Source organism: Glycine max, chromosome 7, assembly GCF_000004515.6.
Source record: "Glycine max cultivar Williams 82 chromosome 7, Glycine_max_v4.0, whole genome shotgun sequence".
Lineage (NCBI taxonomy): Eukaryota > Viridiplantae > Streptophyta > Magnoliopsida > Fabales > Fabaceae > Glycine > Glycine max.
Genome location: NC_038243.2, coordinates 32,079,774 through 32,092,711, shown reverse-complemented (window position 1 = coordinate 32,092,711; position 12,938 = coordinate 32,079,774). Strand labels below are relative to the sequence as shown.

Below are 12,938 nucleotides of genomic sequence, written 5' to 3'. Positions count from 1 at the left end.
TACCAGAAGGTAGTAATCAATTACCAGTGTTTTAAAACGTTAGATTTCAAATTTCAAGAGTCACAACTTGTGTTTAAACATTTTCAAATCATTTTAAACTTGTGTAATCGATTACACAATACTTGTAATCGATTACTAGAGTTAAAAACATTTTGATTTTCAAAGATTAAAGATGAAGAGTCACATCTATTGATGTGTAACCAATTACACCTTGATGGTAATCGATTACCAGTGACTGATTTCGAAAAATAAATTTCCAAAAGTCACAAATCCTCAAGTGACTTGTTTCTAAAGATTTTTTCAAAAGTCACAACTTTTTAAGTAACTAGTTTTCAAAAGAGTCACAATTTTTAAAGGGTGACTAGTTTTAAAGAAATTGCCAAGAGTCACAAACTTTAACTTGAGTCATCAAAAGATTATAAATATGTGACCATGTCATCAATCTTTCAATGAATCTTTCAATCAATATTTGAACAATCTTTCAATATCTTCTTTCATCTCTTTCAACACTTTATAGATCTTTCTGATTCATTTCTCTTCATCTTTCTAAAAGTTTTTGTTCAATTCTTTCTCTTTCAAGAAAAGTTCTTTGATCAAAAACTTGTGCTATTCTTTTTCATTCTCTTCACCCTTTGCCAAAAGAACAGAAGGACTAACCGCTTGAATTCTTTTGTCTCTCTTCTCCCTTACAAAAGATTCAAAGGACTAACCGCCTGAGAATTCTTTTGATTCTTCCCTTCCCCTTAAGCAAAAGATTTCAAAGGACTAATCGCCTGAGAATTCTTTGTCTCAACACATTGGAGGATACATCCTTTGTGGTACATGTAGAGGGTACATCTACTTGGGGATTGTTATACTGAGAACAAGAGAGGGTACATCTCTTGTGGATCAGTTCAAGTGGAGGGTACATCCACTTGGTATTTCAAAGAGAACAAGAGAGGGTACATCTCTTGTGGATCAGTTCAAGTGGAGGGTACATCCACTTGGTTTTTCAAAGAGAACAAGGGAGGGTACATCCCTTGTGGATCTTTGGCTTGTAAAGGATTTTACAAGGTTGAAAATAAATCTCAAGAACCGCAAGTTGCTTGGGGATTGGATGTAGGCACAGTTTGTGGCCGAACCAGTATAAATCTTGTGTTTGTCTTCTTCTTCCCTACACTCTTTAATTTTTTATGTATACTTTTAATTATCACTTTTACTTTTGGTTAAGTTTCTATTTATGTTCTTTACTTTCTTAACTTAGTTGTAAAAGCCTAGTTGAATCTAGTAACATTAAAAAGGATAGATTTTTTAATTAGTCAAGACATGTTCATAATTAATTCAACCTCCCTTCTTAATTATTCTGAGGCCACTTGATCCAACATTCTCCTCAATGCAACAACTTATTTTTGAAATAATGTTGTCAGATAAGGAATTAGCCCACCCAATCCGAACAACATCATCCAAGTGAGGTTCTAATGACCAAGAGTCTTCGAACCTAAATTTTTTTTTTAAAAAAATATCCTCTTTGATGCATCCAAATGAAGCAAGATGAGGGAGTGATCTGACCTTGAGGCTATATTATTTAACAACTTGCAATTTGAAAATAAATCCATCCAGTCAAACTTACTGACATTTTGGTTCATGAACTTAACTATGTACTATCATTTTGCTCCCTGAAAGTACTTTTGAATTTTTTATTAAGTCTCATATTGCTTGTAAATTATTAGTATAGTCATCACCACATCCCTTAATTAAGTCCTTGTTTACATTTTCTAATATGCTTAATCATTTCACTTTGATCATCGATCATGTGTCAATCGATCGCATTAATCCTATGCCACCCCTTTCACTTACACCTCCTTAATGCTTAAAAAATTTCACTCTACAGTCTAAACATGATCAAACGAATTAAAAATGAAACATGCTACCAATGTAACACCCCATTTTTCTAAAAATAAATAAAAGGGTTTTATTTAAAAATAAATAGAGTTTTAGAAAAAATAATAGTGTTTTTGTAATTAAATAAATGAAGGGAAAATGGTTTTATTAATTAAAATAATAAGTTTTGAAATAAATGAAATAAATATATTTTTTAGAAAAAAAGAGATATTTTAATGAGTTATTTATTTTTTTATTTAAAAGGAGTTAAATAGAATTCTCTTTTTATAAAATAATAAAATAAAGAAAAATAAAGTAATTAATATGATCAGAGTACCCTAGCTATTAATAGAGACATGTTAGGTTAATTTTTTACATTTACAATACGTTTCTATGTTATTTTTTCCTCCCAGATTCGTTTTCTCTTATTTCTCTCCCAAAATCTTCTATTTTTCCTGCATATACCCAAACTTATCTAAATAAAACTATGATCCCAAACTTATTAACTAATGGATCATTCTACAATTTGGACACCACCTTTGAAATTCATTTTCACACATTCCCACCATTGGGATTTACGAAGTAATATCTATAGAAAGAGAAATATCCTTCACACAAAGACAAATTCATTGATGCAAGGAATCACATCTTGTTTACACACACACACACACACACACATATATATTTATGCTTCATTCTATAACAAATACACAAGTTTTGGATTGTGTAAACTATGATGGGCACCTATGACGATTCTCCATTTGGTAAAGTTAGTTTCCTCTGGCACCTCAATAGAAAAGGAACATGTCAGAACCATGTATAGGGATCCTTAGAGCAATCACCAGTGCCCAAAGGCTGGGATGTTTACTGTATTGTAATTTTGCCTCTATGATTACACACACACACACACACACACACACACACACACACACACACACACACACACACACACACTTTCAATGCATTTTTAGTTTAATTATTTATTAACTCTTTTTAATTGAAAATAATACAGTTCGATTTAATATATACATGTTTTGTGCCATGTAAATATTAATATTGTGTGATGTTTATATGATTCATGAGGTGTGATAACACGTTGCGTTGGGATTATAATGTTATGATTGAGATTGAGTGTATGTGATAAATTTAGTATGTACTGAATTGTAATATACATGTGTATTGAGATTTTGTATGCATTGAGTTGTGAGCTATGAACTGTACAATCACACAATTGTAAAACCCTTAAAGGATCGAGTTAATGCACGACGAGTATTGTAATGGGATCCACTATGGGAACCCGACGAGTTGAATCAGTTTAAACGTGACGAGTTAAAATGATTTTAAAAACAATTAAGTAGTTTTGTGTATTACATAGTTCAAACTTCAGTGGCACATATATAATTTCAAATGCATGTTTTAATGAGATGATTAATCATATGAATATAACATATTAATATTATTACTGTGTGATATGTATATGATGCATGAGGCATGATGACGTGATGTCTTGGGATTATGAAAGTGTGATGAATTGTGTGTAAGTGACAAGTTGAGTATATGTTAAATTGTGAGATCACACATGTATTGAGATGTTGTGTGCATTGAGTTGTGAGCTATGAACCGTACAATCACATGACTATAAGACCCTTTAAGGGTGACTATAGAAGCAAGCTTCATGATGATGAATCAAGTTAATTCAAATAGTTTTGATGATGACAAAGATGATGACAAAAAGCCCAAAGAATGATTTCAAGATTCAGTCAATAAGTTCAAGATCAAGATAAATTTCAAGTTTCATGAGAAGAAATCAAGAAGATTCAAGAATCAAGAGAAGTTTGATTTCAAGATTCAAGAGAAGATTAATTCAAGATTCAAGAGAAGAAATCAAGAAGACTTCACAAGGGAAGTATTGAAAAGATCTTTCAAAAAACAAACATAGCACAATTTTATTTTTCAAAAGCGTTTTTCTCAAAATTTTCTAAGTTACCAGAGTTTTTACTCTCTAGTAATCGATTACCAGTTTCCTGTAATCGATTACCAGTGGCAAAGTTTGATTTCAAAAGCTTTTAACTGAATTTGCAACGTTCCAATTGTTTTTTAAATGGTGTAATCGATTACAATATATTGGTAATCGATTACCAATGTATCTGAACGTTGAAATTCAAATTCAATTGTGAAGAGTCACATCTTTTCATAAAATGCTTTGTGTAATCGATTACATGGTTTTTGGTAATCGATTACCAGTGACAAGTTTTGAATAAAAATCAAGAGATGTAACTCTTCCAATGGTTTTCAGGTTTTTCTCAAGGTCACAACTATTCCAATGGTTTTTCTTGACCAGACATGAAAAGTCTATAAAAGCAAGACCTTGACTTGCATTTCAATAACTTTTTTTTCATATATTCTTTTACAACCTTTGAATCTCTTTGAACATCTTCTTGAACTTCTTCTTCTTCTTCCTTTGTCAAAAGCTTTCTGAGTTTTCTGGTTTCCAAACCTTGTTCTTTCACAGAAAACAAAAGTGTGCTATATCTTTTCATTCTCTTCTCCCTTTGCCAAAAAGAATTCGACAAGGACTAACCGCCTGAATTCTTTTTGTGTCTCTCTTCTCCCTTTTCCAAAAGAACAAAGTACTAACCGACCTGAATTCTTTTATGTCTCCCTTCTCCCTTTTCAAAGAATTCAAAACGACACAGTCTGAGAATTCTTTTGATTCTTCCCTTTCCCTTAAACAAAAGATTTCAAAGGACTAACCGCCTGAGATATCTTTTGTTTCCCCTTCACAAAGTTTCAAAGAACTAACCGCCTGAGAACTTTATCTTAACACATTAGAGGGTACATCCTTTGTGGTACAAGTAGAGGGTACATCTACTTGGCTTGTTGTAATTGAGAACAAGAGAGGGTACATCTCTTGTGGATCAGTTCAAGTGGAGGGTACATCTACTTGGTTGTTCAAAGAGAACAAGGGAGGGTACATCCCTTGTGGATCTTTGCTTGTTAAGGCTTTTACAAGGTTGAAACGAAATCTCAAGGATCGTAGGTCACTTGGGGACTGGATGTAGGCACGGGTTGTTGTCGAACCAATATAAAACTCTTGTATTTGTCTTCTTCTTCCCTACACTCTTTAATTTCCGCTGTGCACTTTAATTATCGCTTTTACTTTTGGTTAAGTTTCTATTTCTGGTAAAAGCCTAATTGAATCTAGTAACATTAAGAAGGATAAGTTTTTTTTAATTAGTAAAGGTTCACTAATAATTAATTCAACCCCCCCTTCTTAATTATTCCAAGGCCACTTGATCCAACAGTGACGAGTATTGGGATGGGATCCACTGTGAGAACCTGACAAGTCGAATCACTTTGAGGCGCGACGAGTTAAAATTATTTTAAGAACAATTGAGAAGTCATATGTTTTGTATAATTCATAGATATAATCTCTATGTTAAAATGTTTTCTAAGTTGGACCTAAATTAGGAGGGAGAGGTCCTAACGGAGTCTTCGACGTCTAGGCCTTAGGGGTAAATATATCCAGTTTGAGTGCTCCTTTAAGTCTGTGCCAATCTCACATGGTTGGAACATTCTCGCAAAACAGTGTGACTCTGATTGGTCTCCCTATGATTTTACCTAATGAGAGTGACCTGGCTTATCAATGTATAGTTTGTCTTGTCATGTACTCTGAGGTGCCTAACGAGATTTTTCACTAACATGGTACCACATTGCATATAGGATTGAGTCTTAGTGTATCTGTTACATAACGCCTGTGTAATGATCATTGTATTTGAGATGTGTTGTCTTGAATATGTGATTAATTGTGAAGGCATAGAATGTGATTTGTGATTAAATTTTAGGATAAGTGATGTGTTGAGTGTTGAAATGATGCGAATTGTGCCAAAGTTGAGCCTTGTTATACCTATATTGTTGTTATAATTATATTATTGTTATATTTATGTCATACTTGTATGCTTTTGTTTATCTCTATTCGTTGAGGAATGTGGTGTCTCACTCCCCCTTGTGTTGTTTGTGTTTGAATCCTGTGAAGATCTCAAACCTTGTGTTCGTGGGAGTAGATGATTAGGTGGATTGCTTTAAGAAACCTTGTGGTGGATGACACTAGAAAACAATGTTCTAATATGATGTGACATTTGGGCATGAGTTTCTATTTTAATTGTATGATATTCCGAACATGCCATGTGACTTTACTTTATTCTGATGCTTAACTTGGGTTTTTTTATAAACTTAAACAACCTTGTTTTAAGCCTGAAATGTTTCTGAGTAGTTTTATGTGGTAACAATGAAGCGAATATGGACCTTTTACCCATGTGGATTTACTCACGATTTTATTGAATAAAATTGATTTAATTAGATTCCGTGTTTTATATGTTTTTCTCATTTATATCCATATTGGGGTAGAGGGTGTAACAACTAGAAGGTCATGTCTTCTAATACCTAACCCTTGGACAACAATGTAAAAACTACAAAGATTGAAAAAAACAAGGACAAGACGTATTACACTTGTCCCATCAAAAAGATATATAAGGAAATGATTCTAGCATTTTCATTTTTCTCACTTTCATGATTTTCAAGTTTTTTAACTATCTTTTCATGATAATGTTATTCCAATAAATAAAACAATTAATTAATCGAAGATTCTACACATATAGGATAATATGTGACTTAGGTAGAAGATCTAGTTTGAAATTTTATAGAATCTTATTAATAATATCCTGAATTTAACCGCTAAATATTATCATGTGATTGACATGTGATAACAAAGAAGAATTTACAACATGATTAGATTATTACACTTTTTTAAATTCGAAAATTAAAGTTCATCTTTCAAAAACAAATGTGTTACTATCTCATAAGGATAAAAAAATATTTACCCATTAAAAATCATACATGTCTTATGTTTTTTTTACATCATTGCCTTATAGTCACGAATTATTAAATAAACTAATAAAGTAATAATTAAAAAAAAAATAAGGCACATTTATTTTAATTTAATTTAAACGGATGCGTGATGGATAAGGCATGAAATTTCATATTCTTTCCTTTAACATTAGCACATAACCTTAACCCAACCCTAGATATTAATTCTTCAACAGCACCAACCTTCTTCCTTCTCTTCAACTCAACATTATGTCACACTTCATTCTCAGATCTCCCCAAATTCCGTCACACGCTCCCTCCATCAAAAACACCCCACAATTCTTCCCGGACAAGTCTCTTTCCCTAACAATTTTCCACCTTTGAGCCTCAAAGCCTCTCAATTTTGCATTCCATCTTGTGGGATCCACTTGAATTGCACTGGATTTGAAACCCCACTGAAAAACTCACATTTTTTCAACTGGGTATGCTTTGTATGCGGCCTTAGTGTGTAGTGTATTGTAGGTAGTGAGTTCTCATGGCAATGCCATCGGGAAATGCAGTAATGCCGGAAAAATTGCAGTTTCCGGGTGGCGGTGGTGCCCCCGGTGGTGGTAGTGAGATCCACTTCCGCCAGCAGTGGTTTGTGGATGAGAGGGATGGGTTTATTGGCTGGCTTCGCAGCGAATTCGCTGCTGCGAATGCCATCATAGATTCTCTGTGCCACCATTTGCGTGATGTAGGGGAGCCTGGAGAGTATAACATGGTTGTTGGGGCAATTCAACAGAGAAGGTGCAATTGGACTCAGGTGCTTCTTATGCAGCAGTACTTTTCTGTGTCTGAGGTGGTGTATGCGCTGCAGCAAGTGTCATGGAGGAGGCAGCAGAGGGTTGTTGATCCGGCAAAAACCGGTGCCAAGGAGTTTAGGAAGTTCGGTTTGGGGTTTAAGCAAGGGCAGCACAGGTTTGAGGCTGTCAAGGATGGTTATAATTCTAGTGTAGAGTCTTTTGGTCATGGGACAAATGCTGTGGTGGTTGCTGGAGGTGTGGAGAAAGGGGCTTGTGTGACCGAGAAGAATGGAGAAATTAAATCTGGTGGCATGGTTGGGACCATGGATAACAAGAATTTAGGATCTCCTGAGGAGAGGAAAGGTAAATAGTGTCTTTGGAATGTATCTATATTGTATAAAGCAAGTGCTATACTACAATATGGTGAATGTTGAATCGCTTGGTGAATATTGTTATTTTAAAACAAGTTTGATCTTGTATTATACTTAATATAGTAATTATAAATTGAGTGCTCTATTAGGATTTAGAAATATGGCTTTTGTATATCGCTTTTTAGATAAGGTAGATCTCAAACATTGGAATTGATGACATGGTAGAGCCAGAGGATGAATTCACAGATCACTGATACATTTCTACATATTGCTATGAGATGTATGATCATGTGGTTCCTTCTTCTCAATTAACGATAAGGTAGAGGATATTTTCACAAACACTGACACACTATAAATCAATGACACTTAATAATTGGAATTAGTCTCTGTTGTTATAAAGAGTTTATGAATTAACTAATGGTTTCCTTTAAGCACCAGGAGATGTGTGATCAAATAACTAGTACTCTAATACATTGCAAAATGAAAATGGGTGGGATTGAGGACAAAATATGTCTTATTGACTTATAAAATTCTATTGGCGGCGATACTGTCTTTTTGATTCTGATAATTAATGAGAGGTCTTCTCTTTTTGCTCTCCTGTTTGTTTTCCACTTACTTTTTCTTGAGTTGAAATCCAGTGTTACATTATTTTGATAGCTCTGTACTTTACTTTGTCAACTTTGAAACAGACTCCCTCACATTTAAACCTGTTAAAGAATAAAAATAGTAACACAGTTCAGAGTTTCTTTATGAATACATTTTATATGCTTGTTGCTATCTTGAGTTTTTCATCTTTTGGTTGCTTGAGCAGATGCTATTACAAATCATCAATCTGATGGTATTTTGAAGGGCTCTAGGAATTCTCAAGGATCTCTGTCCAGCTCAGAATGTGAAGCTGTGGGTGTAAATGAAGAATGTGTATCAAATTCTAAAGGTTTTCTTACTGCTGATTGATTAAATCTAGAGGGCATCAGATTATGTTAGTTATATGCATGAATTTTTGGAATAAGTAACTTATGCTCATATTTTTAACCCCACCTCCAGTGTTTGCCACCAACATGCAATGCAATATACCTGCACTGCATATTGACATACCAAATAACAAAATGTCCATACTACTCCCTTGCTTGCTGTCACACATACAGAGTCACATTTAATTATAGGATCAGAGTCAGATTTTAGACATAATTTGCCTTGCACATTGATTTGATTTTGTGACTCTTGTGCAATGTGTTCCAGAGAATGATTCTATCATGGGAAAATTTTTTATTGGCAACGAGATGTTTGATGGGAAGATGGTAGGGTCCTTGAAATGTTAGTTTGCTTTGTTCATTCCTTGTTATTTTTCCTTGACATGTAACACCTCATAAATTTTCTTCCTTTCCTTTTAATATTCTATCTTTAAAATGCACCTGTTTTTTAATCTTAGGTGAATGTGGTTGATGGACTGAAGTTGTATGAAGATTTATTGGATAGTACTGAAGTTTCAAAACTTGTTTCATTGGTCAATGATCTGAGGGTTGCCGGAAAAAGAGGACAATTTCAAGGTAAGTGTACTGTGTGTCTTATGTCAGTATGTTGGAAGGATCTATCACTGCTTCTTTTTATAACTTTCTTTGATCAATATGCAATAGTCAGTGTCTGCCCATATTCTCAAAGTTGGTGGTTTCAGTTAGAAATGACATTATACTGGTACATATTTTTCTCTTTCATTATAGTAGTTGAATAGTTATCAACAAAGAATTATTTGGAATTATCATGATGCTAACTAACAACTGTAAATTGGTAACATGACTTATGCCAGGTCAAATACTTATTGTAATATATGTTTTCAGACTCTTGTGATTGTTGTGAACATATGTATTTCCATTTGTGTAAAATGATGAATGATGAATTATCATATCAAAAGGAACCAACTCTTAGTTACGAAGCAGTAAATATTCTATTTCAGTTTGACTAAAGAGAAGAGGCATAATTGAGGGATTTCTTGCTAAAATTATGGCAATTTGTTCCAACAAAATGCACCGTATCCCAGTTATATTCTCTTGTATCTGCAAATCTAGCTTTCCATTTATATTTTTTCTTAACTCTCTAATAAGTAAGACTATTTTTACAACCTAGTCACCGATGCTTCTCTAATGCAAAGATTTTTTTTTTCTTTTTTATATCCTGCTAATTGCTGATGATTTCTGTAAACAGGAAATCAGACATTTGTGGTTTCAAAAAGGCCCATGAAAGGACATGGAAGGGAAATGATTCAGTTGGGTGTTCCCATTGCTGATGCACCACCAGATGTGGACAATGTAACAGGAATCTCCAAAGGCATGTCATCTCATGCGTATTTATTTTATATAGATCATTAGTATAATATTTCACATATTTTTCTCTTTGCTGCATGTTATTTATCTTTCACTTTGCTTGTAGTACTAGTAATGATTGATGAAATTCCACCAATTGAATCTGACAGATAAGAAAGTAGAATCTATCCCTTCTTTGTTCCAAGATATCATTGAGCGCCTGGCTGCCTCACAAGTGATGACTGTGAAGCCTGATGCTTGCATTGTGGATTTCTTTAATGAGGTTGCTTCTTCTTCCCCCCCTTTTTTTTTTGTGGGGGTGGTGAGGTGGGGGGTATATTGGTGTCAGATTTGCTTACATAACTAGGTATTGCTATCGTCTGTAGGGTGAGCACTCACATCCCAACAATTGGCCTCCTTGGTTTGGAAGGCCTGTTTATACACTTTTCCTGACTGAATGTGACATGACTTTTGGGAGAATAATTGTCTCAGATCATCCTGGGGAGTTTAGAGGTGCTGTCAGGCTTTCTCTTGTACCCGGGTAATATTTTTTAACCTTATTCTTTATTATGCTAGTGCTTGATATTATTATTGTTAGTATCATTTTTTTTATAGGATCATCTCAGCATTATAGAAACTGTGACATTTCTATACAGAAATGTCTATACCATACAATTTAGTTGAATTTTAAGTTATGGTTAGATCCAGTTGAGTCGGTAGAAGGTACTAGGTATTATCAGGTAAGAGTAAATTTCCTTCATTGGCTGTCACATCTCTAAATTCACATGAAAACAAAACCGAAGGTGTTTATTTTTTTAATCCATCATCTGTGAATTATATTAGTTTTTAATTGTCAAAGTTTGTAGTTGATAAATATATCTCATGATGTTGAGTTAATCCGTGAATAATGTATTAGTTATTCCATGAATTAGATTTGTTTCCAATCAAATGTATCAATAATTTTTAGTTTTTTGGATACACTATTGAAGATTTGTTTTCAGAGGACTTGTATGTTCCTACTTCTACTATATTACTGTGATTGTAATTTGACTGTCTGGTATGGAAATGGTTTTTTCTGTCATGATGCATATTGGCCCTGACTAGTTTCATTGCTTTTACATTTGCCGATGGTTAGAGGTTAAATCCTCCCATACCCTCATAAGCAGCTCATGCTGTATAACATTGCATGTTATGCTCTTTAATCTGATTCTACAATTAATATCTAAGAAGCGTGAGCATTTTTTAAGTAGTGGTCGTGTCATATCATAACCGTGTCAGGTATGCATCTATGTCTGATACTGGATGGGCATTTTAAATTCTTTTTAATAATTTTCATACCAATACTAATTAGAAAACCACGATAATAAAATAACATTTTGTATATTATTATGTTTATAATGACTTATGCTAATTTTTAAAACATGAGTTCTCTCGTGATTTAAATTTTTTATTTTCATTTTCTTTAATTAATTTTATATATTTTATTATAGTTGTGTCATGTCCTATGATTTTTCAAATTTGTTGTATCTCCATGTCCATGTGGTATTGTATCTGTGCTTTCTCCTGATATGATCTATTTATTTACTCTGGCAATTGTAGGTCCCTTCTGGTGATGCAAGGGAAATCAACTGATTTCGCCAAGCACGCTCTTCCTTCTATTCACAAACAACGCATAATCATAACCTTCACAAAGTCCCAACCAAAATGTTCCCTGCCAAATGATTCTCAGCGACTTGCTCCACCGGCAGCGTCCCATTGGGCACCACCACAGAGCAGATCTCCCAATCACGTGCGTCATCAATTAGGCCCCAAGCATTATCCCACGGTTCCAGCAACTGTAGTACTGCCAGCTCCATCCATACATGCACCTCCAAACAGTATGCAGCCATTGTTTGTGCCAGCACCAGTTGCACCTCCCATGTCATTTCCTACACCCGTACCAATCCCACCTGGTTCCACCGGATGGACCTCAGCTCCTTCGAGGCATCCTCCTCCTCGAATCCCTGTTCCTGGCACAGGAGTCTTCCTCCCTCCACCTGGCTCAGGTACTTCATCTCAACACTTGCCATGTACCGTACCTGAAGTGAACCCAAGTGTGGAAACTTTGACCGTGTCGGGAAAGGAAAATGGGAAATCCAATCATAACACAAATTCTTCACCAAAAGGCAAAATGGATGGAAATATACAAGGGGGGCAAGAAAGCAATGGAAATGCAGATGGAACTCAAGCTGAACAAGCTGTAGTAGAGAAAGAACAGGAAAGCAATGACACAACGGCTGCAAACCATTGAGCTATGCCGGATTAGAGAGAGGGAGAGAGATGAAAAGCTTATCAAAGGAAAGAGGTAGCTACGGATTTAACGAGTTTGGAGCAAATGTAAAGAGCGGCAACATTTGACACGACAAGATACAATTCTGCAAATGAGAGAACAATGGAAGGAGGCAGAACTTTTTGGTTCACTTTTGATCCTTTGTTTGCTCCATTCCTTTTTTGTTGTCTTATTATATTTAATTTTTACAGCAAGGTTAACCCCATTCTTAGTTCAGATTTTGATTTTTCCTATCTTTGAATTATTTTACGTGTTTAGCGGTTGGTTTTTGTTGTGGTAATGCTTTCTTCTACCATTTGTTAAACAATTATGATGCCTGCATGGTGAGATAGAATCTGAGGACTCTTGAATTAAAGTAGAAGCAGGCAAAATAATCCATTGAAAATGTTTAAATATTTAAAAAGTAGTCGTATTGCTGAATCGAATATAT

General features: G+C 34.5%; 1 protein-coding gene across 1 annotated transcript; it reads left to right on the top strand.

The window, feature by feature from the left end:
* The first annotated feature begins 6,911 nt into the window (after positions 1-6,911).
* LOC100781773 (RNA demethylase ALKBH10B) lies at positions 6,912-12,741 on the top strand. Its single transcript, XM_006583694.4, has 8 exons — positions 6,912-7,874; positions 8,694-8,816; positions 9,122-9,180; positions 9,312-9,429; positions 10,082-10,204; positions 10,350-10,462; positions 10,566-10,720; positions 11,779-12,741. Exons 1-8 carry the CDS (start codon positions 7,262-7,264, stop codon positions 12,467-12,469), a joined length of 1,995 nt encoding a protein of 664 aa, XP_006583757.1. The 5' UTR covers positions 6,912-7,261; the 3' UTR covers positions 12,470-12,741.
* The last annotated feature ends 197 nt before the right edge of the window (positions 12,742-12,938 follow it).

What these genes read in the sequence shown, in the direction of transcription:
- LOC100781773 (XM_006583694.4), top strand. Translation starts at nt 7,262, where the DNA reads ATGGCAATGCCATCGGGAAATGCAGTAATGCCGGAAAAATTGCAGTTT. An exon ending in TGTAACAGGAATCTCCAAAG is followed by an intron (nt 10,205 to 10,349) that starts GCATGTCATCTC and finishes TGAATCTGACAG; the next exon opens with ATAAGAAAGTAGAATCTATC. An exon ending in AGGCTTTCTCTTGTACCCGG is followed by an intron (nt 10,721 to 11,778) that starts GTAATATTTTTT and finishes TGGCAATTGTAG; the next exon opens with GTCCCTTCTGGTGATGCAAG.